The sequence below is a fragment of the Tachypleus tridentatus genome, chromosome 13 (genome assembly GCF_004210375.1).
Source record: "Tachypleus tridentatus isolate NWPU-2018 chromosome 13, ASM421037v1, whole genome shotgun sequence".
NCBI lineage: Eukaryota > Metazoa > Arthropoda > Merostomata > Xiphosura > Limulidae > Tachypleus > Tachypleus tridentatus.
In genome coordinates this window covers 178074111-178099298 of record NC_134837.1, presented here as the reverse complement: position 1 = coordinate 178099298, position 25188 = coordinate 178074111, and the positions used below count along the sequence as shown (strand labels likewise).

Genomic DNA, 25188 nt, shown 5'->3' with positions numbered 1-25188 from the left:
CTCACATTTTGTCGTGCTTTGTAGTGAAAATTTACTGTATGATATGCAGATGTTTATTAGTACAATGTTAAACTTATTGTACAGATATATAATTATTGTAGTTGTCTTATCTTTATGATGAAGGACTACACTAACATATTTAACATTTTTTGTAGGTTAAATTGTCTGTATATTTAACATATTTCAAGTCTGTTGGCTACCTTTGGGTTGTGGCTGTAGTAATCACATATTTGGCTATGCAAAGTTTCTCTGTTGGTTCAAACATTTGGTTAAGTGCATGGAGTAATGACAAACCTCAAGAAGATGGCACTCAGGATACAAGTCAGCGGAATTTGAGGCTTGGAGTGTATGGTACTTTAGGAGCAGGCCAAGGTAATATTGTGAAATTCTTGCTTTATATATTAAGTGTTACTTGAAATTAGACCATCTAGTGATTAATACTACTTAGATTATTGTAGATTACATCACAGACAGTTCAAATTATTTTAACATTTGATATTTGAAAGCTTTGTGAGAGAATAAAACTAAGCTTGATGTCAATATTTCTATTAGCTTACATTTTATTATTTTTATGTTCTTCTGAAATTCTTTCTTAGCTGGAGGTTTTATTAAAAAGATAATTTTGATATTCAGCATAATGTTTACTAGTATTGATTAAATTTCATTAACTCTCTTACTCTGGGTTCATTTGAATTAGCCAAGTTTGTCTCTCCAGTTGACCTTAAAAGTTTTAATAATATAAGTTCTAATACGTTCTGAGTATATTCACAATATCTCCGTGTGCAAAGTTATTTTCAAGTTAAGATTAAAAATTGTCAAAATGTATTTACATAATCTCCAAAATTTCCAAAATAAATTTCAAATGTTCTCAGTAAAACTGTATCTGCTATTTTCTCCATCTTAGCTCCATACTAGGTTGGTCAACTCGACAGACCTCATAACCACCATATAAAAATAAATTTAAATTACTTTTTTTCTTTCTTCCTGGAATGATTTCAAATCCTAATATGAAACTACATTCACTTATCCTAAATAGCTTCACTCTTGTAGCAGTATAGATTTGTTTCTGTTTAAATGTTATTGTTTTATTGCCTTTTGAATCATGTTTAACTAATTTCTGCCACACAAATTGCAAATCTCTTGGAAAACGTATAGTTCATATTACCCTGTCAAAATGTTAACAAGGATACCATGCAAAAAATTATTTTTCTTTTCATGCCTAATTTAACATTATCTAATGTAAAAAATTTAGTTACTTTTACAAGACTAAGTAAAGAATATACTTTAAAAACAAGAAATGTAACACTTACCTGGATATTTTTTTTTACTGTTGACTTTTAATGAAAGTTAAGCCTACTTTTTTTTTATACCAATGGTATTTCTACACTAAATATTTTACACTTAACCATTTTTCCATGGTCTTGGTATAATATAAACTAGCTCATCTACACATTCACATTATAACTTTTGATAAAGTATGTGTATTTTTACAAAATTTGGCAGACTTTCAGTAAATATTACAAGTATTTTGTATTAAAAAATTTGATTTTTTTAATGAAATATTTTTACTTAAGATTTGTTTGTGAAAGTAGTCTCTTTTGTTACTAGTCTGAATGTAAAATGATTTCATGTTATGATTAAAAATAAACTATTCTTCATCCCAAAAATCTTAAATAATATTGCAAAATATTTAAAACCTCCTAAATACATTTCAAGTGTTTGTTTTCAGTAAGACTATATTTTGTTATTTTCTATACTCTAACTGTGTAGAGTCTGCCACTTGATTAACCCTATAAACATCATAAAAAATTAGGAAATAAATATAAGTCGTGCTTTCTTATTATTACAATGACTAGAATGACTATAAATGTGTTCAGTATAAGTAGCTTACGCCTCATGATGCTATATATGAACATTATATATATTTTATTATATATATTATATTGACCATCCACTCATGCTTTCCTAACATTACATAACTTGCATTGATGTGGTGCATGTGCATTCAGGTCATGTATCCAGTAATATAAAACTGACCTTTAGTCTTCCCTGTCTTGGCTGTGTTGTAGTGGATTTGTATTTCATAATATACAGTCACATTTAAATTTAAATTTATTTTTTGTAAGTATAGAAATAGAACAATAAATCAAGAAGTAAAGTAAACAATTATCTCTTCTTGCTACAACCTTCATACTTGGTTGCTGCTGGACATAGGTTGCTAAGTCTTTCAAAATTTTGCACGTGGATGATATTGAACAATGTATTTTTTTAGGTTTTATATATGGTAAATAATCAAAAAATCATAAATAACTACACTGATACCATAGAATTCCACTATAACTTACTAAGCTTAATAACTAAGATGTGCTTAGATTTAAAAAATATAAAACTTCGAGCAGACTAAAAACACAACTTAACTCGTTGAAATTTTGGATTGAAGGAAAGTTGTAGCTTTTTCAAGGATGGCATGGAAAACCACTCCAGGAACATTCTAAGCTGTTGATTAGTTATTTATATGCTATATATTGAAGTAAGTGTGTATGAGGGACTGTTTTCAAAAATGGAATGAGATAAACAGGGACACTGCATTTTATTCAGTACATAACTCAGCAAAATAAAAAAAAGATACAAGGTTCTTATTTCATATTCTAGCTTGTTAGTATTAGTAATATGAGTTCCTAATTTGTATGAAATTATATACTTAGTATTTTGACATTACAAACATTTAATTTTAAACAGTACTGCATTCAACATACCATGTGACTTACTAAAATCTATATTTGTATGTGTTCTTTTAATGTTTACTTTTAAATTAAGAAATTAACTTATATATAATATTTAAGTTTAAATTATAATCTACAATTTGATTCCAAACTTATTGACATGAATTCATAAAGTAGTAGTTCAATAAAATTTTGTATGAAAATCAACAAACATGATGATGTGGCTTTTGACCTGTGACCTGTTGAGAAAGGGTAAATTAAATAATGCACCTAAGAACACAGAATAATAACTCATAAGAATATGACATTATTTGATAAATATTGTACAATTTTTCTAGCTTTCTAACTATGTGATGAGAGTTATTAAATATTAAACTAATCTTACCAATGTGTTTCCAATAGAAATAAAGTTTGCAGTGGAAGTGAAATAGACAATACTCTGAATAGAAAGCAATGTAAGATAGTATTTTACTTGATAGGTTTAAACTTTGGCTTCCTATGAAACATCATAGAGAGCTATTGACAATGTGTGAAAGAAAGGGTGTGACAGGAGGGCATGGCAAGAGAGATCTGATTTTCTATTTTATGGCTCTATAACCAAATAAGATGGAAAGCTATGAACATTATGCTTGGTCTGAGTGATAACAATATTATAATGAGTAATTTGTATTAAATTTCATGCATGTAGGAGGGGTGGTAAATAAGTTAGAGAAGAGAGCAAATGTCACAATTCTCATAAATATTTCTTTTAAATTTCAGAATTTAAGACCTAACTAATATTAAAAATTGATTTATTAACTATGTCTTATACTAAGCTTATGATAATAAAGTAGTTTAATTACATTTTTAAAGTAACCTTAAAAAAAGTCATGATGTGCACTTTGACCTACCTGTGGCAAGAGGGTTAAACTTTTTGTAACAAACTGGGTATGGAATCATCATAAGATTTGGATGTTATTTATTAGCTCTTCAACTACAGTATGCTGATAAACAACTATGTTTCAAGAGAAAAAGAAATCAATTAATAAAATGTTAATAGGATTTCTTGTCTACATTTCTATTATAACTGCTGCTTTCTGTTAATTTAAATATTCAAAATATTTTTATGGTATGTACTTCTACCAGTCAACATTTTGGTCCTAAAATTTAATTTGGAGCTAGTTTCTGAATGTTGTTAGTTCTCAGCTGCTTTTTATGTCCTATAGGTGGCTGATTTTTTTGTTGTTGTTGATATTTTATGTTATTCATTTAATAACTTTTAGTATAAAAACTGGTTTTTATATTTGTAAACTTTAATTTGTTATGCTGTTTCCAATTTTAGCATGTTATAGTTTTTGGTTTAAGCTAGAGTGTTATATAATTGTGAGATCCTGTAGAGATTTCAGTGAAAACTTGAACATATGGTGGTTCTAAATTGTGTAGCATGGTAAACTAGAATAGATATAGAAAATCAGAGTTAAGTGAAACAACATATATTTATGCACATGTGGAAATTGAGTGTTCAGTGAAGTTAGGTTTCTGGAAGGTGAGTATTATCAAGTAATGTATGAGTACATCATGCAGACTTTTATTTCCTGCAAATGTACAGTTCTTTTGCATTCCAAAATAACGTAGTTTGTTTCCCCAGCCAGAAGTGCTGACATAACATGTGTAGTCATGATGTTAATACCTTGCCAGCATAGTATAATTACAGCTGATTATATTTATTGTGAGACAGAAGTGTGAAGTTGATTCATTTTTTTTAACACTTCATTCTGTTCCTTACAGTTTACTTGAGAATAAGAATATTTAATAGTATTTCCTAACCATAGTATATTGACTATATCCATTATTGACAACACATTTCATTCTATACCAGAACTTGTCAGGCTTGTTATAATAAAACAGATACATTAATGGTAGGAATGCTGTTTATACAAGCCAGTTGTGATTACAATTCGTATGGTGTGAACACCTTTTCTGGGGATGTGTGATTCTAATCAGTTATATTGTTGTAAAACAGTAGTATTAAACTTACTTTGTTTTTAACATAACACTGTTTATTTGGCTCCTGTGGTTTTTCAAAGAAGAGTATATAGTAATTTTTCAAACACACTATGGCCATTGCCAGTGATGTGGGTCAAAACCTTGTTTGGTCTTCTCGCAGTCACCCAAGACAAGTGTTCCATTGAATCATATTAAAATCCAACATCCAAGGATCACACCTTGTAAAACATGAAGTGGTAAATTAGAACCACCACTCAACAAAAGGAAAAATCAAACCTTGGCAAACAGCCCAATATTCACCTTGGTTTAATAGCATAAATTTCAAAATAAACCATATCTAAGTCCGGGTGGGTATTATTATCAAAGAAAGAAGGCTACAACTACTTTATTTTATAAAACAAATGGTAAACATTACTTGCAAGAAAAGAAACCTTGTTATCACCTTGATTTGTTGACTGGTAGTAGTATAAAATAATACAGATAAGTTTATAGAATTCAGACATGTTCTTAAGTGTTTAAATGTTAACTACTCTTTATCTGGTGCAGAAATGTACATAGTAATTACAATTTTCAAATAAAATTGTATTTCGGAAATCATTTTGGAACTGTATGACCTTTTAAAATTCTCAAGATGTTAACACAATTCAAAATATTTTTTTATTACTTTCTAATATTTGTAGCTAAAAAATGATAGGATTAGGAGTTTGTTTTTTGATAGGACACAAGTGAAAAAAGTTTGTTTTTAAAGCAGATAATAAATCCTAGCCCTATGAATGAATTGGCAGTACAAAATTGTGCTGTACTGCTGTAAGCTGCCTACTTTAAAAATAATACAAGTTATATGTATTTGTTTACCTTTTTAATTATTAATTTATACTTTTCCTATGTATAAAATTTAGTAATGTAAATTCAGTTTTTATATTAATGTAAACTGTAATTTCATGAACATTTCTCTTAAAATACAGGAATTGCTGCTCTCTTGGGATCCTTTTTTCTGTCTTATGGGACAATGCAGGCTTCATCACTTCTTCATTGCCAGTTACTACTGAACATTCTTCGGTCACCTATGCAATTCTTTGACACAACACCCATTGGTCGAATTGTCAATCGTTTCTCTAAAGATATAGACACTTTGGATATCACAATTCCCATGAATTTAAGAAGCTTTTTAGCATGCTTTCTTCAAGTACTTGCCACCCTTTTTGTCATCTCACTAGAAACTCCCATATTTCTTGTTGTTATATTGCCAATGGCTGTGGTATATTACCTTGTACAGGTTAGTTGTTTTGTAATTTTATTTGGATTTTTCTTGTATGTTCTGCAAAGTAAATGATTTGGCATAAATAAAATAATGTATACTAGCTACAATCTACAAAACACTTGCAGTAGTTTTAATGCCCTTTGCTTAAATTTTCTTCATTATGTCGTCTTTGCATATCCAACTTAAGCTATGCTTTCTTGCAAGCGTTACATGTCAGATCAATAAATCCTGATATATTTGAAAATTTTTTACATGATCAGACAAATAATCTCACGTAAACATAAATGAAACTACAGATATGTAATTTTATGTAATAAAACTATATGTTAAATAAACAATAAAATGAAATAATAGCATTCAGAGTGAAAAAACAGTTGTAACTATTCAGTATATAACATGGTTTTATGAGTTAAAATAAAAATTGCAAAAATGAAGAGTAAAACCCATAGTAAAGAAAAAAGTAGTTGATGGTGTTTATACCAGTTTATAAACAAACTGAAGCTAAATTACACTGCACAACAATTGTTTTGTAAAGTTTTGGTTCCTGAAAAGTTTTTGCTGATTGTGACAGGTACCTGGTGGGTATGCACAAATATAGTTTTGGTTTTGCTTCATCACGTAAGGAACTCTGAGAAATAGACAATTAACTGTTTACCGGCAATAATGTATTTAATTGCGTTTATATTTCTAATACATAATTAAAAGTGTTTTGCTCCTGATTTTCATTTGTATTCAATGTCCGGTGCATCATGTTGCAGTGTCCAACAGTAGTCAGCAAACATTGATGAATTCCAGTTGCCCCGATATCGTTTTTCCATTGTAGCAATGTCCTTGTGAAACTGAAGATTTCAATGAAATGGTATGGGATGGGCAAATTTGAATGTGATTTTCGTGATCAGCAGCCAAAAATCTATAAGGAACACCCAACACTGTTCAAGAAGCAAAAACTTTGTTGTGCAGTGTTATTGAAAAAAAGAAAGAAATGTAAAGCTGTATTAAAAGCAGACATGGTTAAAATTGCAGAAATCTCTGAATGTGTTCACAAAATGATAAACATATGGTCTTGAATCAATTGCACATGCATATTTTAGACCAAAATAAGCTGAGAAGGCCCAGAAAAATTCTGTTTTGTGTGATGTTAATATTTAAAATAGAAATTACACATGTGTTAAATATTATTTGTGTGAAATACCTTTCAAATAAAAAACAAACAAAAAACTAAAGTTGAAATCGAAGCCAGTCATCACCTGATGACAGTGACATGCCATTCTGTTCCATACTTGCTGTCTTTAAAAGCTTGGCTAAGTAAAAACAGGTAAGATAATGTTGAATTGAAAATCAACTGTAGTCTCGACTTTCAGACAAAGGATTTTCTAATGATAAGAGGCCCAGTATGACCAGGTGGGTTAAGGCGTTCAACTTGTGATCTGAGGGTTGCAGATTTGAATCCCCTTTGCACCAAACATGCTCGCCTTTACAGCCGTGGGGGCTTTATAATGTGACGGTTAATCCCATTATTCATTGGTAAAAGAGTAGCCCAAAAATTGGCAGTGGGTGGTGATGATTAGCTGCCTTCCCTCTGACTGCTGAATTAGGGTCAACTAGCATAGATAGTCCTTGAGTAGCTGTGTACAAAATTAAAAAACAACAACAACTAATGATAAAAGATTTATGGTGCTTCAAGAAATTTGCGAAAATAGTTCTGGACTGAAAAAGGTGATTGCATTATTTATTTAAGTTTTTATGTGAAGCTTATTAAACGGTTTAAAAATAATAAATTTTTCAACACCTTTGAACATATAGTGAAAAAGATATGGGTAAAAAAGTTATGACATTTTTTTGAGGTTAGAATTACATTGATACATCTAACTCAACATGGTTATTGAAGATAAGATTATTTAGAAGTATTTTATTTTAATATCATATATAGAAATTCTACATAGCAACATCACGTCAACTAAAAAGGCTGGAGTCTATTACCAGGTCACCAATCTTTTCACACTTCTCTGAAACACTGGCAGGAGTCAGTACCATTAGAGCTTATAATGCACAAGAACGTTTTGTTCAAGAGTCGAATGCCAGAGTTGACACCAATCAGTCCTGCTATTTCCCAAGCACAGTTTCTAATAGGTAAAGATGTTGAAAAAAGATGTATTCTGATGAATATGGATAAAAATATATGTATAGAAGGAGTACACTAAAAATTAATGAAAAAAACAGTATGTTCTAAAAATTGTGATGAAGTGTTTGTGAAATATGTAATAACAAAAGTAAACTAGTGTAATTTATACAGTAAGTGACTTTTGTTACATGTAAAAAGCTGTAGAATGTTGAATTTGTAATGGAATATGAATCATTGAAGAGTATTTAATATGAATACAAATTATGACTAAACTTTATTTTCTAAGGCTTTATTGTTGTTTCTTGATTTAGTGCAAAGGTGCACAATGTTCTTTCTCCTCTGAGGGGATTCAGACCCCAGAGTTTAGCATTGTAAGTCCAAAAACTTGCCACTGACTCACTGGAGGTAATGAAATTTTAAAAGATTTTCCTGGGCAAAAGTTATGTAATGGGATATTTTTTAATGAAAGCAAACAGTGAAAATCTCATGAAGAACGTTTTATGTAACAGTGGTAATAAGAAATCATGCATTGACATTGCAGAAGTTTGAGTACATTACGTTAAGAATTTCTTAAACATGCAAGCAAGTCACTGACAGCCACAGGTGATATAAAGTTATAGTGGAATGGCTTGTATCAGACTACCTTGTGACACAGTTTGTCATTTTATAGGTAGTGTGATCTTACTGAAAATTTATCACTTTTGGGAAGTGCGTATAACAGCCCTTTCTGACACACAGCATTATAATGTGATGGCCAATCCCACTATTAGTGGTAATAGAGTAGCCCAAAAGTTGGTGGTGGATTTTAATAATTAGTTGTCTTCTCTCTAAGTTAGGGATGGCTAGTGCATGTAGCCCATGTGTAGCTTTGTGCAAACTTCAAACCAATCCAATCTGACATATTATAGTCATGCACCAAGATCATAAAGATGTGTTCAGATTAAGCATTGAGAATTTCCAAGACAGGGATATACTTTTTACTGAATGACATTGAACAACAAAGAACTGTGGATCAACTTGGGGAACCAGGATCATCCAACTATGGCATCTTTTGACAAGGCTGGTGGCAAAAGTCCTCGTACTTCAGGAAACAGAAAACAGTATCAATAAAAAGATTCTCCATCTATAAACAAGGCTAATGGAGTATGATTTCATCAAGATAAGGCTTCCAGTCATATACTTCCTGTTGACACAACAACTGCATTCTTCAAGTTACTGAAGTATGAAATGGGTGTTCATGCTGTTTCATATGAAGCTGTACTGAGTAAGTTCTTGGATACAGTACCTGTGGAATTCTGTATGATTCTCCTGTTAGAAGAGACAATGGGGAAGCCCTGTTCTCTAACTCTAGGAAGATTATGGAAGGCACTTGGAAAGAAATGGTGTGCTTGAGACATTACATATTTATGACAGAGTCATTTACAGTGGAAGCCATATTGAGGATATATTGTCAGGATGGACAGTCATGAGATAAGTATAACTGAGTGTGACTGTATGGACTGTAATGAAATGCTTTTCTGGTACAACCTGGTAGGTTTAACAAATCCAGATTAAAATTATTGTGAAGAATATTTTAATCAACTTTATAATAAAAACTGATTTTGAAAACATTTGGCATGACGTATTTATAAAGGTGTCTTTTAAGTACAAAATCAAACACCCTTATCCTTTTTTTTTACTTGTGTATTTAACATGTGGCTGTATTTGTATATATATCTTCTATGTCTTTTGTATTTTCTTTAGTGTTAAGTTCTTGATTTCTTGTAAAAAATTGGCAATTGGGCTAATTTTTATTTTTCAGATGGTTGGCCATCAGGCTTGAGTTTTGTGGAAACTGTATTGTTTTCTTTGCTGCCTTATTTGCTGTTCTCGGAAGAGATACTCTTAGTCCTGGCTCTGTTGGGTTGTCTGTCAGCTATGCAGTCTCAGTATGTACATATGTTACTTAGAAATAAATCTGATTACTAGTTTTTAAGATTTATTCTTTTCTTTCATTATACTTCAACACTATGCATGTCGATAACCCTAACAAGTTGGTGGCAGTAAATGTCACTGTGAAATCATAGAAAAAATGTTTATTTTTATGAAATAATTTATTCATAATAAAATGTACATTAGAAAAGATCTTGAGAGTTTATAATTCTTGGGTAGTTTTTATTTGCATTAAAAAAGCTATTTTTGTATATTATTTACAATTGTTTATCCTAGAATGTTATTAATAACTCTACTTTGATATTTTTATGCATGTATATCTAATGGTAGAAAATCCCGCATTTTTTTGAATATTTGATTTGGCATATAACAAGACATTAAATTATAAGTGACCAGTTTCACATATGATCAACAATCTGTCAGTTTATATTTCTTATGCTGTTAAAGGTTCCTTGACATTATCAACATTCCAGCTAAGTTAGTGAATATTATTACAGTATTAAGCCAATACCTAAAATGTGAGCCAAGTTCTACTATCAGCTGAATTCTTGGTTTGTTCTTGGACAATATTGTGTTTAAAAGAAATGAAAATGTTGGAATTATTGTATAAAGCCTGTATATGTTCACATTTGTGCTTTCTTTGTCATTAGTATAACAATACATGTTTAAAATTATTCCAGTTTGAGTTAAATTAAGGTATGAAAATGTATTAATAAGTACTACATTCCAGTTGTAATACTTTTGTAAAATTACATGTGGTAATTTCAGGTGCATAAAAGAGAATATATATATAAAATTATGTCAAAAAGAAGTTGAGAGATGAAGAGGTCATCAATATAATTCAAAAAGTTACTTGAGGTCACACATAAAAAGTAGGAAATGGGAAATGAAAAGAAGATAAAACATACAATGTTTTTAATCTTTGTTTCGTCTTATGTTTGTAACTGTTTAATTTTTGTTCGTTATTCTTACAGGCTTCTCATTTTAAGTAGGTTGATGGAGCCACCATTTATTATACATGGTATATGCATTGAATAAAAATGCTAATATTCAGCTATGTTCACATCAAGACTGAGTGTGACCTTGTGGTCAGCATATTAGACTGAAATCAGAAACAGCCTCTCATTTTGGGACTATGGGTGTGTTACAACAGTGGTGGTCAAATCTTGCTATTTGATCAGACTGTTATGTCTAGTATGTTTGTCTCACAAATGAACTAAATCAACTTATTCACACAGCCTTATAATAAAAGTGTAGAAAATAATATGACAACTTCTACATGAAAGTTAAGGTTATAAGATGACAAAAGGCCGTAAGACAAAAAAAACTGGGATAAATAAATATACAGTAATGGTAAGAGCTGCTTGAGATGAATTTTTGTGTGCTTGTTTTTTTATATTCAAATGTTTTACTTTGTATATGTCTATCCTCAAAACCGTACTTGTTATATTAACTTGGATCTCAAACTTTTAGTTCGTGAAACCTAAATTTAAGCTTACCTTAGGTTGTACACAATTAACTTTTTCTATACAATTTTTTAATATATATTTTGCCCTTGTGATGTAGATCACAGCTGTTTTGAATTGGATGGTACGGATGAGTTCAGAACTGGAGGCAAATATTGTGTCGGTGGAGAGACTCTTGGAGTACACTACCACCCCTAATGAGGTATAACATTGTGTCTTTTGGTTTTTAGAATTGTGCATACAAACAAAGGATGGAATGTTTGTGAAGAAGATGTATGTTTTTCTTGGTTTATAATCTCCATAAAGACCAAATATTATAGGACAAAATATTAACTAAATCTTTGAAGATATATGTATTAAATTTGGAAAAAAATTGAATTATTTTTGCATTTACCATTTTAGATTTTGTTTGTCCATGCATTCCAAAATGTGTGAGCTAAAACATTTATGTCCTATCTTATGCGAGTTGCACTCAAACAATTAAGTATCATTTGTTTAAAATAAATGTAGTCTTGTAATTTTTCCAAGTTAAATACTTTTCATCTGGTGAACAAGAGAAAAGTAATTGTTACCTCTCAAGTTCATTCTGAGAGCTGCGTGTAGGTAAATATTTGTTTTTTCATTAGCCTTATTACAAATTATGCCAGTGATTCATATATTAGCAAGTTTTTAAATGATAAGAAATCGATACATAAGTGTAAGTTTTATTGCATAAAAAATTTCATTGCAGTTGAATGCAATGGGCATTGAGCACATTGTACACTGATCTTATAAAACCCCATCCTTATGTTTTGAACTGTTTGGCCAGGTGGGTTGAGGTGTGTGACTCGTAATCTTGGGTTGCAGGTTTGCATCCCGTCTCGCCCAACGTGCTCACCCTTTCAGATGTGGGGGCTTTATAATGTGACGGTCAATCCCACCATTTGTTGGTAAAAGAGTAGCCCAAGAGTTGGCGGTGGGTGGTGATGACCAGCTGCCTTCCCTCTAGTCTTACACTGCTAAATTAGAAACAGCTAGCACAAATAGCTCTCGTGTAGCTTTGCGTGAAATTCAAAAACAAACAAACCTTTGTGATATTTTTCCTTATCAGGCCCACATTGGTCAACAGTTTGGATCATTTTTTGCAGTTATGAGAAGTCTCAACCTTAATTTTCACGTACACTATTCTGTTAGTTTTTGAGATATGCATAGAGAAACATATGCAGACCTAATTTTAATATCCTTGCAGGAGAAAAGTAATGATGAAGAGATATCAGTGACACCTTCCTTGTCTGGTTAGGGTTAAGATGTATCTTGCTTCTTTATTACATCCTTTTCCCATTATTATGCATCCATTTGGTTTATTTTACATTAGAACAGTCACTGTTTGGATACTTGGTTTAATAAAACAGTTAAATATGTTGTGTGTGTGTATATATATATATATATATATATTAGTCTGAATATGTTTCAAAACATGAACAGTGAAAGAAATGGAGTTTAGTTTTCAACTAGTTTTTGAGCTTAATGCACATGTTTCAGAATGTAAAATATTTTCTGTTATCCAATTTAATGTAATAACTTGCAAGAGAAAAAAAATTGCAAATATTATGAATGAAATGTATTATCAGTGTCTTAGCTAAGTAATGTCTCTGGCATTTGAATGCTCTTGATTTTTTCTACAGCCGTGTCTTGTGTACTAAAGTTTTTATCCTAATAAAGTTATATCGTACTTTCTGGTATCTCCAATAGGCTCCCTGGAATGTTGAAGACCATAAACCTCAAAAGTCGTGGCCAGATAAAGGTGTAGTCATTTTCAAGGACTATGCTACTCGCTACAGAGAAGGGTTAGACTTGGTTCTAAAAGGGATTTCGTGTAATATGAATGAAGGGGAAAAGGTATTTACTTCTTCAAAACAAAGCTATAATGTACTTTGTTTTTGTAAGGTTGCTAATTCTTGTTTTTAAGAAGCCTAAATTACAAATGTTTCACAAACATGTATACATTTCTTTGGTATTTGTGTATATGGTGTTTGTTGAGGATTAGATTTTGACTTTCCTTAAAAGTGGACACATCATCCTCAACAACAAAGCATTGTTCAGCTCTGTATGCACACAATGCTGTATTTAATCAGCTGTACTTTATACTGTAATATCAGTTAAAGAAGTAAAATGAAAAATGGTTTTAAATTATTTTTTACATCTTGTAAAATTTATATTTATTGCATCTAATGAGTTTCTTGAAAAGCAATATACAACTATTATTTTTACATTGTTATTCAGAGATAGATTGTTTGGTATGAAGCACCTGAACTGATTTTATTTTTTTGTTAGGTTGGAATTGTTGGAAGAACGGGTGCAGGAAAATCTTCTCTGACACTCTCATTGTTTCGAATAATTGAGGCAGCAGGTGGTTCCATATCCATAGATGGTGTAGATATTTCCAAAATCGGACTTCATGACCTTCGATCAAAACTGACCATTATACCTCAGGTAAAGTACCTAATTACTTAAACCTTGTGGCTGCTTCCTTTCAGTTTTCATTAATATGTGGATTTCTGTTTCTGTGGTACTATATTTTCTAAACTAGTTGTGAAGCCATCTTACTTAAATCATTCTATCATGGAATCTCAACCCTTAAAACCTGGATAAAAATGGCCAGGTTTGTAACAGTATTGTTAACGTAAAATTGTAAATACACACACACAAATATTAAGATTGAATATTATCTTGCTCTTTACTTTTAAAAATATACTCGGTTCCTGATATTTTAATATTTAATTATTGAATAAAAAACATTACTACCTGTTATCTTTGTGGAGAACACCCTTAATAACTCTTTGTGGAACCATGGGAGTTTTTCCAAAACAGTGTAAAAAACTGCTGCTCTCAACTATGAAGTTAAATACTGTGTTAAAGAAATGCATCTTACATCTATTTGTATTTAATAAGAATTACTTGTAAATAATATGTATTTAATTTTTTACATTATTTGACATGTGCAACCATATGTAACTTTTCTTTCATTTATACTTTATTTCTAACTGTGAAATTAATAAACTATTTAAATGCTGGAAGTCTTGTTTCCCATATCTACAGGATCCAGTTCTATTTTCTGGCACTTTAAGAATGAATCTAGACCCATTCAATAAATATTCTGATGAAGAAATTTGGAGAGCTTTGGAACACTCCCACTTGAAAAGTTTTGTGTCTGGTTTGGAAGCTGGACTTGAACATGAAGTAGCAGAAGGAGGGGAGAATTTGAGGTTTGTTGTCAGTCATTCTTAAAACTTTCCATGCTGATATAAATGTTTCATCATAATTTTCGTATGTTTTAAGATAGTGGATTTAACAAAAGTATGTAAATATTTGTCTTTTTAAGTATCTTTACGATTACCAGATTAGAATTTCTCTTTTAATATGTAACAAAACTGTTAAAAGAAAAAGAAAATTATTTACTATATTGTATATGAATAGTTTATAATTTTAAAAAGAAATGAACAGATTATGTTTCAGATTGATTAAAATGGGTTCAATAGAAAACAAGCTTACTTTTTTTCTGGTTTAACAAACTGTGAAAGTTAGCTATTCAATGTTTCTGTCTTCATTAGCTTGGGTTAATACAGTAAAATTGTGTAGTGTTCCAAAGTAACAACTTATATAAACACAATTAGCTAGATTGACCTTTGTTGTGTTGCATGTGGTGTGCAACTTATTCTTGTGTACTTAAAAGAAGTAAAACTCAATAAATAATTTATTAAAAATAAGGTTTAGCCCTAACAAGACTGAACATGTTTTATTGTTCTATGCCACTATCCTCAGGCACAAAACTTAAGTTTGGCCATAACTTTTCTATAACTATATTAGTAATTTCCACACTTTTAGTGCCACTTAGACCTGAACACACAAAATAGTTTATAAAACATATGTCCATTATTTTGTTTCTTCTAAATATTGACCTGCTTCTTTGTTCAGTGCATTATATTTTTTAACAGTTTTTCTCGTTTCACTGATGTTTAATATGCACTTCAGTTCTTTCTGATTCATCAACTTAACATTATTACAGTCTGTGATGAGACATACATGCCACGTGTTCTACTAATGCCAACTCATTAACTCTATTTTTCTACTACATTTTTATGTACCTTATCTTAAATTTCAAATTTATGCACATTTGCCCAGTATAAACATAACCAGAAATATAAGGAATTTTATAAATCACACACTTATAAACTTGTTTTGGTTTATATTTTATACCTGTGACATAATTATTTAATTTACAATGTGAAGGGAATATTACACTGCAACATATTTATTGTTTATTATGTTACTTGTATTGTTGATAAACTTTGAAAACCCTTATGTTATCATCTTTACTATTTTGAACTTTGTACATGATTACATTTTTAATTTATTGCTATGTTTTTAGTGTATCGGTGACTTCAGGATCATGGCCTCTTTCTCTAGTTATGTTTCAAGAAAAGTAAATCTTAAGTGATAATTTTGAGTACAGTTATTTAAAGCTTTTTAAGTACAAGTGTTAAAAAGGGAGATAATGTTCGTAGTCATGATGACATAGTTGTTATAGCATAGTAATTTCATTATTCAAGCATCATTAGAATTGTTAAGTTGGCACTATTTCTATTTGTTTAAACTGCTTTACTTATTTGAACTGCCCTGGTGATGTAATAATTTGTTTCTCTTTGCCTGAAAGGAATATGTGGGTCATTCTTTTATTTCGTTTTAGATCAGTGTGTTTTCGTGATGAAGTTATTAAACAAATAACAAGTATCTTGAGTCGGTCAGATTGTACATACCCAGTATTCCACTTGTAGGAGGTACACATCTGGTATTACCCCAGATGAAGAGTTCATCAATGTTCCTCAAACCAAAAACTGGAAGAAAAAAAAACGTGATGAAGATATGTTGGTTTTTATTATAATTTTCTCCCAAACTATGCATACATAGTGTTACAGAAGTATAATATGTCTAGAGGATTGTTTGAAACCAATAATCATCACAAATTGTAAGGACTACCAATATATCTCGGAGGACAGGTATCAGAAATGTCACTTGAAAGCAGGTGTGAATGTGATATGATATAGTATCAGTTGGAAAGAAAACAAGCTGAATAAGAATCCAGAGAAAAATTACCATTAGTACCAATAAAAGTGGCTGAAGAGAAGCTTATTTACATACAGCCAGGGTATGTTTGTAGAAATGTTGAAAGATGTGGACATTCATTTTGAGGAAATGGAATACTCATTTGATGCCACTATATCAATAGAATAAACCACAACATAAGACTCTTCAGATAAAGTTCTACTTTATTCTTTTATTTATTTAGTTGACTTGGAGATTAATTGTTAACTCTAGGTTATCATCTTTTTACTTGTGGACTTTATATGTTAACCTTTTATTAGTTAAAGATTAGCCTTCAGTATTTTTATGTGAATGATTTGTTGTTAATGTTTTTTTTATGCAAAATACCTTATTGCTGTGCAGTGTGGGACAAAGACAGTTAGTCTGTTTAGCTCGAGCCCTCTTGAGAAAGACAAAGATTCTTGTGTTGGATGAAGCCACAGCAGCAGTGGACTTGGAGACAGATGACTTAATTCAAGCTACAATCAGGAAGGAGTTTTCTGACTGTACAGTTCTTACAATAGCTCATCGACTCAACACAATTATGGACTATACCAGGTATCTGTGATAGTGTATCATAATTTATGCCCGTTACTCTTTGTCAGTAATGAACAAGTAGTAGATATGGTCATATTGTTTGTATGTGTTGGACTTCAGTTATAAAATGGCAGTGACATATCTCTACTCCTTGGGGCACTCCCCTTTCCCCTTCCCCCACAACAAATTCTAAGATACTTGGATATATAGATCCCAGCCACTCTGAGATCATGGGACATTTCTCTAATTATTGCAGGGTTGGTCTGCGGCTTGCTTTTTTTCTGACGAGGGTCTCCGGACTTGTCCACTTCTTTTTTGCCACCTTGGTCTCACTCAGCATTCTTACTCAACATTTTTCTACAGCCCAACCGTACTTCATTGCCTCAAACTAAATTAAAAATACAGGAAAACCCCCACATACAGATAAATAATCTTCCATGAGCAGGGACGAAGAGGAACTACAACGTTCCTGAACACCCCTGCTGGGGAGAGAATTCCTCAGACTTCTCTATTAGTAAACTAAACCCCTGCCAAAGTTTCATTCATTCTCCTTAAAGGTCACAGATCTTACTTTTCATACTTTGATGTTCTCAGTATACTAGCCTGAACTTGAAATATTTATGCTAAGCATTTGATGCTCTGGAAGGCAAGATAGATATAATGTATGTAACTTATCAAATGCACATTGGAGGCATTAAGAACAATTTTTTTACTGAACTACTGTTTTATGTATATCTGCATGAAACTACAAAATACTAGTCTAGTATAAATGTGAGTACCATGCACACTGGTGACCTATTTTAAAGGTTGAAGAAAAACACATTGATACAAGATGACAATTTTTTTTTAAACCGTTAATTAGTGTTTTAGAAAAGCTAGTACTTTACTAAAGTACAAAAAGTAATATTTCATTGTATTACCTGTAATTCCTTAATAAGTGCCTTTAACTATTTGGTTGGATAAGTGAAAGTACAAAACGTATATATATCATTGTGTCATCACAGGCAACTTCAGCAGGTAAACAATGGGTAAATAATGAGTTATTGGTTCATCCCTTATTAATGAATTTGTGATTATCACAGGAGAGTTGTAGAAATGAAATATTGTGATCAGTAGTTAAGTAGAGGATTTAGAATACTACTTTTAATTAAAACAAAACTGTTATTTGGATCTGCCAGATGGTCCTGTATGTCTCAGTGGATTAAGTGGAAAACAGAAATGATGTGTTCCTCTCTTTTCACCTCCTAAACTTTTAAAATAATTTTTGTCCTTCAAAATTTATAGTGCATGTTTGGATAAAAACGTAAAGAAAAAAACGTTGGTTTAAATAAAAATATGTACCATAATAATTTATAAACCATAGAAATTAATCATGTATAGCAGTCTGGTATGTTACCTTTATGAGCTAAAAGCTGATGAGGATAAATAACTATAGTTTCATGTTGTAATTTGAAGTAATTGTAGAAAAAATTAATTTAGATATTTATGGTGGTTACCAGGTCAGCCAAACTGACTAATTCCATTTTAAGCTATGGTAAATACAGGATAAAATATAAAGTTTTACTGAGAAAGAAATATTTGAAGTATGCTGAGGAGGTTTTAGGGATTACACAAAAGAAATTTGAGATTTTCAAGAGTAGAAAATGTATTTTTAGTTTAAAATGAATATTATTTTCACACATGGACTTTTCAAACAAAATTTTAATATATTAATGGACAAATCTTTATTTTAGTTTATTAAAAGTACTTCACTAAAGCAAATATGATTTACTGTATGTGAAAGACTTGCAATGTCAACTGAAAGACTTCTAAATTTTGTAAAAATATATGCACTATATTGAAAATTAGTATTAAATCTATGAAGGTTTTAAATGAGCACAAAATCACAATTGACCAAACCCATGTTGAAAGAGTTGATTCTATAATTACAGAATGAAAATCTTTAGTTTTTCACACCAAACTTTCCATGCAGGAGTCAAGCCACCAGTTATTCAGTCATATATCGAGTTATAAAGTCCAGTTTGTTTTATCAACTATATCATGGATAATTTCTCTGAAAAGCCACATAGGAGGGTCACCTATTTAAACCACTCTCATCAGTATACAGTAACATGTTGTCTGTTAGTCAGTCAGTAGATAATAAAATGATCCACATAAGGGATGCTTAATGTTGCAGTTTACACTGTCGTGACATCAATAAAACTTGTGCATGCCATAAATTACAAGAAGAATTATGCATTCTGTAAGTTACAACACAGCATGATATGATTTTCAGTATTTAAAAAAAAAAAATGCTGCACTTGATTTTGGTTTTATTTATTCTTGAAACCAAACACTTTCTAGTTCTGTGTTCACTGCTGAACTGTGCACCATTTCTCTTGCCATTCATCACATAGAAGCTAAGCAATACTCAAACTGTACTATTTATACTAACTCACTTAGTTCTCTACTTGGCCTGGAATTGCTTCATGTTAGTTCACACCCTGTTCTTGCCGATATTCAAAACCGACTGGCTCATTTCTCTTTAACATCTATCCAGTTTTTCTGGATACTGGGCCATGTTGGTATTTGTGGGAACAAGCTCTTCAACACTGTGGCTAAATCTATCTGCTCTGGCACTCACTGCCACTGCTGTGCCTGTTCCATATGTGGACTATGGTCCTGTATTCAAGGCTCGGCTCTATGTCAGTTGGCAGTGGACTTGGAGTGAGCAACATGAAAACAAACTATTCCATATAAAACCCTATATTGGCCTTTGGCTGTCTTGCTTCCGTAAGGATTGGAAAGAGGAAGCTATTTTAACTAGACTATGCATTGGGACATAGTTTTTTTAACTCATCATTCTTTTATCTGGAACTGATGCACCAATGTATAGTCTGTGTGACACTCAGCCTATAATAAGCCACATTTTACTGTCTTGCCATCGTTTTGACTCTCAACGACGGCACCATTTTAAACATGTTTTGTCCCAAGGTTTGTCCATAACATTAGACAGTGTTATTGGTGATGGTGACATTGTCCACCTTGGAAATGTTTTTAATTTTTTAAAGGCCATTAATCGTTTTAATGCCATTTAAGTTTTTGATTTATAAATTAGACCTTCTTCAATGTGATTCCCCTTTAAGAATCACAGTCCATCTAGTTCAATTTGAAATTAGAAAATGGCCGTAATGTCAAATAACTCGAAACCAGGACTGGAAAGGCCAACTTCAGGTGACTGATTTTTTTATATTTTTTTTTACAATTATCCTACAGAAAGTCCTTTACAACTTGTATTACTGTAGTTTTTCTCCTAACGTAGACTAGATGTAAACATTGGTTTTATGCTATTTATATATCTTTTAAACTTTGTTTTGTTTTACCTTAATATCCTTTTATGAATTTTACTAAATTTAATTTTTACTTTCTACTGGATGTTTGGTGCAGATAACTTAGCTGCTTTGTGCCATAAAACACCAAATTAACTGACCAACACTTTCTAGTTACATAGTCGTTATCAGTGTCAATGAAATAATGTTGGGACTACTCGCTCTCTCCTGTTTGATTATGGATCACATAATTACTACCATTTCAATAACACAAGCTTGTTCAAACATTAAGAATATAACAGCCAGCTGAAATTTCCTTAAAAATGGTATTATAAACAGATGTTTATATTGCTTATGTCTGATAGTTGGTGGGAATTGCATGAAATTGAATTTCAGTGGGAAATGTTATATACTTAAAGACTTGCAGTTTCATATTTAAACTATACTTTTATTGTGCTTTCAGACTAATATAAATAACCTACAGATTTTAGTGGAAATGACTTTGTGTATGATTATGCTTAAAAGTGACAAGAAAAATGTCCAATCTAAGATGTACTTAAGTTCCCAAAAATTCTACTCATTGAGTATGAATACAAAACTCTGGAACACAATTTTATTGTTAGCATTTTTTTTGTTTGTGCTTTTTTAATATTGTATTCTTCAGTGATGTTACATAGCAATCAATAGGGATACTTTATAGAAATAAAACCATAAAGCTTCATAGAAGTATTATTTTTTAATTGTTTACAACTTCCTATTCACTAGCACTATGAAGTTACTGAACGCGTTTTAGAGAGCGAGTACGTTACTGAACGCATTTTAAATAGCACTAGAAGCTTACTGGTTATGTGCATCAATGTTGGTTTATGTACCTTATCAAAATAGTACATGCCATACTAAGAATCGAACACCTGGTATTCAAACCAGCTGAGTTAGCTGTCTAGTTGATGGTTTATCATTTGCTATAAACTGGCATTTCTTATAAAGAATGCACATTTATTAGGTATTATCTCTTGTTTGAAAGTAGAATATAATCATTTATATATTTATTTTATCACACCTATAATGAGACCCTCTGTGGATTTACAATGCTAAAATCAGGGGTTTGATTCTTTGAGGCAGATACAGCAAATAACTGTGTATGGCTTATGTATATGAAAAATCCAGACATAAAATGAAGGGTTAATTAAATATAATTTGTCTGGTAAGGTTTGTTGAGGTGGTTATAGCAGTGATGTCACTCTAGCCATTTGTCTCCGGACACCTATTTTTCTATGATAATGAGAGTTATTAGAAGCAGAAATAGGAAAAACAAACAAAAAAAACTTGATTTTTGGACTTAAAACGTCAATGCCACTATTGAAAACATAAACTTGTTTTCTTGTCAAAAGAAAACATTTAAAAACACCATGTTTATGAAGAAGCCAAAAATGAATAAAAATATAATGGTGTTAAGAATCAACACTTTTTTGTAGTTATTTATAAACACTGAGCAAATGTATGAAGAATGCAGCATTAACAGCATGCATCTAATCCTACTTTGCCAATTAATAGTTTTAGGACATTTGTTTTTTTTTAACAAAATATCAAATTATTTTTTCTAAAGCTAATTTGTTCTGTTATTATAAAGTTGTTTATTTTTTTGTACAGGTAATTATCTATTGAAGTGCACATGTATGTTGCTGCCTTGGGAAATGTTTAAATGCTGTATTTTTTAAAATTTCACCTGTAATTAAAGTTACCAGTCTAATTGTTATCCCAAAGCAGCAATTCCATAGATTGAATAAGGTATTTTCTTCTTCAGAGTATTTTTGGTAAAAAAATGCATTCCACATCTGCTGACAAATGAGCCAACATCTTAACCTTGAATAAACTCACAAGAATAATTAGTATTAGCCAAAAAGAATTTATTAAAGAAATAAAAAGTTTATTCACTTTGCATGCAGATATAGTCTTTAAACCAATCAATTGATTCAGAACTTGATTATAAGTATTTAACTGAACATTTCCTTTATTAAGTTTGTTAACAATATCAAATATTGAATTTCTTTAATTCTAGAGTGGTGGTTTTAGACCAAGGAAAAATTATTGAGTTTGATTCCCCAGAAGCCTTACTCAAAGATAATACTACAGTATTTTATTCTATGGCCAAAGATGCTGGACTTGTATAATTACTTGTAAATTATAAAATAATTATGCTGAACAGGTAAGGTGAAGTGTTTATTACTACATGTGGCAAACTGAACTGCCAAAATTTGATAACATGAAGTGTTGACATGAGAGTTTCTCGATTCTTTTAAATTTGTTTTTGTTCCTTGGTGATTTGCATTTATTTATATCAACTATAAAATTCAATCAACTCCTGCTTATAAAATAGAAATGATTTCCCTTTGGTTTTCAGCTACCTTGATAATGAGACATTTTTTCCAGGGATGCATGTTTTATGTAGTTAATATAGTCTAAGTTTTCTTCAGTTAAAACTATCCTTTTCTTGAAATATTTGCCCATTTGCTAAATTTCATTACTGTTTATGCATGTGTGTATTGCATCATCTCATATTTTTCACCTTTTGTTGTTTGTTTGAAATGGTTAAAAAGGAAGAGAAAGTTGTGATAACATGTAAACCAGTGCTATTTTGTAGATGTTTTCAGTACTTCCAGAAAAAAATATATTTGGAACTGTAACAAATGAGTAAATATGTTATATTCAGTGCATAGTGTTTAGAGATGAGAAAATGAATCCCTGTTGACAACGAGTGGTTTGAAAGATAATTTAAACTTTATTGAAGTTACACTTTGAAATGGGGTTAGAGGGATGTAATTTAGTTGACTACATCAATCAAATATATATAAAAAAAAATTTGCAGATCCACTAAAGTTTTAAAATGAATTATAGTTCTGCCTTTAAGTTAAAAAAATTCTAAATAGATATTGGGCCACAAATCCTAAGAAAATTAACCATTTATGATGTGCATTAATTTCTTGTGTAAGGAATTTTAAATCCACGGTGAAAGGGATAAAATACAAGGAAAGACTAAATATTTTTAATGGAAACATTGCTACTGAAAGTTTTGATAGTTTTATATTGATATGTCTGTTTGGGACATCATGGAAAGACACATTACTTTGAGAATAAATGTATTACAGTGAGCTTTTTATTATTTTCATATGTCTATTGTATTAAATGTTTGTAGATTCATCAACAGCAAAGTTTTAGTTATACTACGAAAGAAGAGTATATTACAGTATAGGTTTTTACAGAAAATACATATATATTTATATGAAACATGAAATAGGTATTATAACACACACCAAACTTATACAAAATACTTATAAATATCAAACTGACAATATTTAGAATTGCCCATGCAATTTGTACATTCTATAAATTTCTGGATACACTGAAAAGCAACTTGAACTGATTTTTTTGGAAGCAGAAACATAAAAGCATCAAGTTTCACAATGTGTCTCAGGGTATTTATTTCAAATTTTTTCTTTGAAACATTTTTTTTTATCATGCAGTTGCTAATGTTGTTAAATAAAGCTTAGTTTTTATCGAATTTTTTTCTCTATTTTTCACAAACATGTGATACTAACTTATAAAATCCACTATATGCTTAATAAATATGTAATGTTCATTCATGCCTAGCTTAGTATTGGATATAAAAATTTATTCATAGCAGTTTATGAAATAGTTATTTTTTATACCACCTCAGGAGCAATTCTAAGTTACAAGAATACATATGAAAAGACATGATTAATGGTCCTATTTATAATTCATGTTTTATCTGTATATTTTTGATTTTTATTAAAATCATTGAGGCTTGCTGGTTATAGATAACATCATTTTCCTGCTGTATTGTAATTTATTTCATTTATGCGAGGAAAGAAATAATAGTGCTTAATGTAGTAAATTGTGATTTTTTTCTTCAAAATAATATAGTTCAGATTACATAATACAAATGTAACTTAAATAGTGATATTGGTTTATTTAAAAATAATTATATTTGTGGTTTTTCAGCATGAAACTCTTTATTGAATGTAAACTTGAAAACTGTTATTTGTGTAGCTCTTTGATCTATACTGAACAGAAAGGTTAAACACGTTTTGTATGTAATTTCTTTTTTGTATATTGTCTTCGTTACCAGGAAGTCTGCAAAAGGGTTTGAGAGTTTTACTGATTATTTATCTTGGTTTGTAATGTGTGTTTACAAAATGTACTATTTATGATAAGAAGATTATAAATGTATTTGACTTTTCTTTTAAAAAGCATTTATGTTAGGGACATTTAAGTTAACTGTTCCAAACAGTGTTGATTTTGAAATATGTTAAAACCTTCAGTTAAAAAAATAATAGAAGCACAACTGTGTTTCTTCCAGTTGAAGTCATTTTGTAATATGGCAAAAAATAAACCATAGATTGTATTCCTTTGTATAAAAGTTTTTGATTTGTTTTATTATTTTGACATACTCAAGAACAATACTCACAGGATTGGGCCTGTATTATCATTAATTCTAATATTTATTCCTTATGTAGACTGTTCACTAGGATAATCTGTCAAAGTTATAGAATATTTTAAGATGTAAACTTCCGAGTACTGTATTTTATGATATTCAACCACAGAGAAAGCTGTTTGTTAACTTATCAGCCCTAGAAGATTACATTTGAGGCATTTTCCAGGTTAAATCACAATAAGCCAAGTATGAGATTTAATTAGACAAAAAACTAGAAGG

At 30.6% G+C, this 25188-nt stretch overlaps 1 protein-coding gene across 2 annotated transcripts in view; it reads left to right on the top strand.

Annotated features, from left to right (window-relative positions):
* MRP (Multidrug-Resistance like Protein 1) overlaps positions 1-24894 on the top strand; it is a 79737-nt gene extending 54843 nt beyond the window's left edge. For both annotated transcript variants that reach the window (XM_076482258.1, XM_076482257.1), the window contains exons 19-28: positions 156-372; positions 5675-5985; positions 7901-8100; positions 9894-10020; positions 11591-11692; positions 13222-13368; positions 13804-13962; positions 14569-14735; positions 16975-17169; positions 22516-24894. In XM_076482258.1, the coding sequence (XP_076338373.1) occupies positions 156-372; positions 5675-5985; positions 7901-8100; positions 9894-10020; positions 11591-11692; positions 13222-13368; positions 13804-13962; positions 14569-14735; positions 16975-17169; positions 22516-22627 (1737 nt within the window). In that variant the 3' untranslated portion in view covers positions 22628-24894. The remainder of the gene's footprint in view (positions 1-155; positions 373-5674; positions 5986-7900; positions 8101-9893; positions 10021-11590; positions 11693-13221; positions 13369-13803; positions 13963-14568; positions 14736-16974; positions 17170-22515) is intronic.
* The last annotated feature ends 294 nt before the right edge of the window (positions 24895-25188 follow it).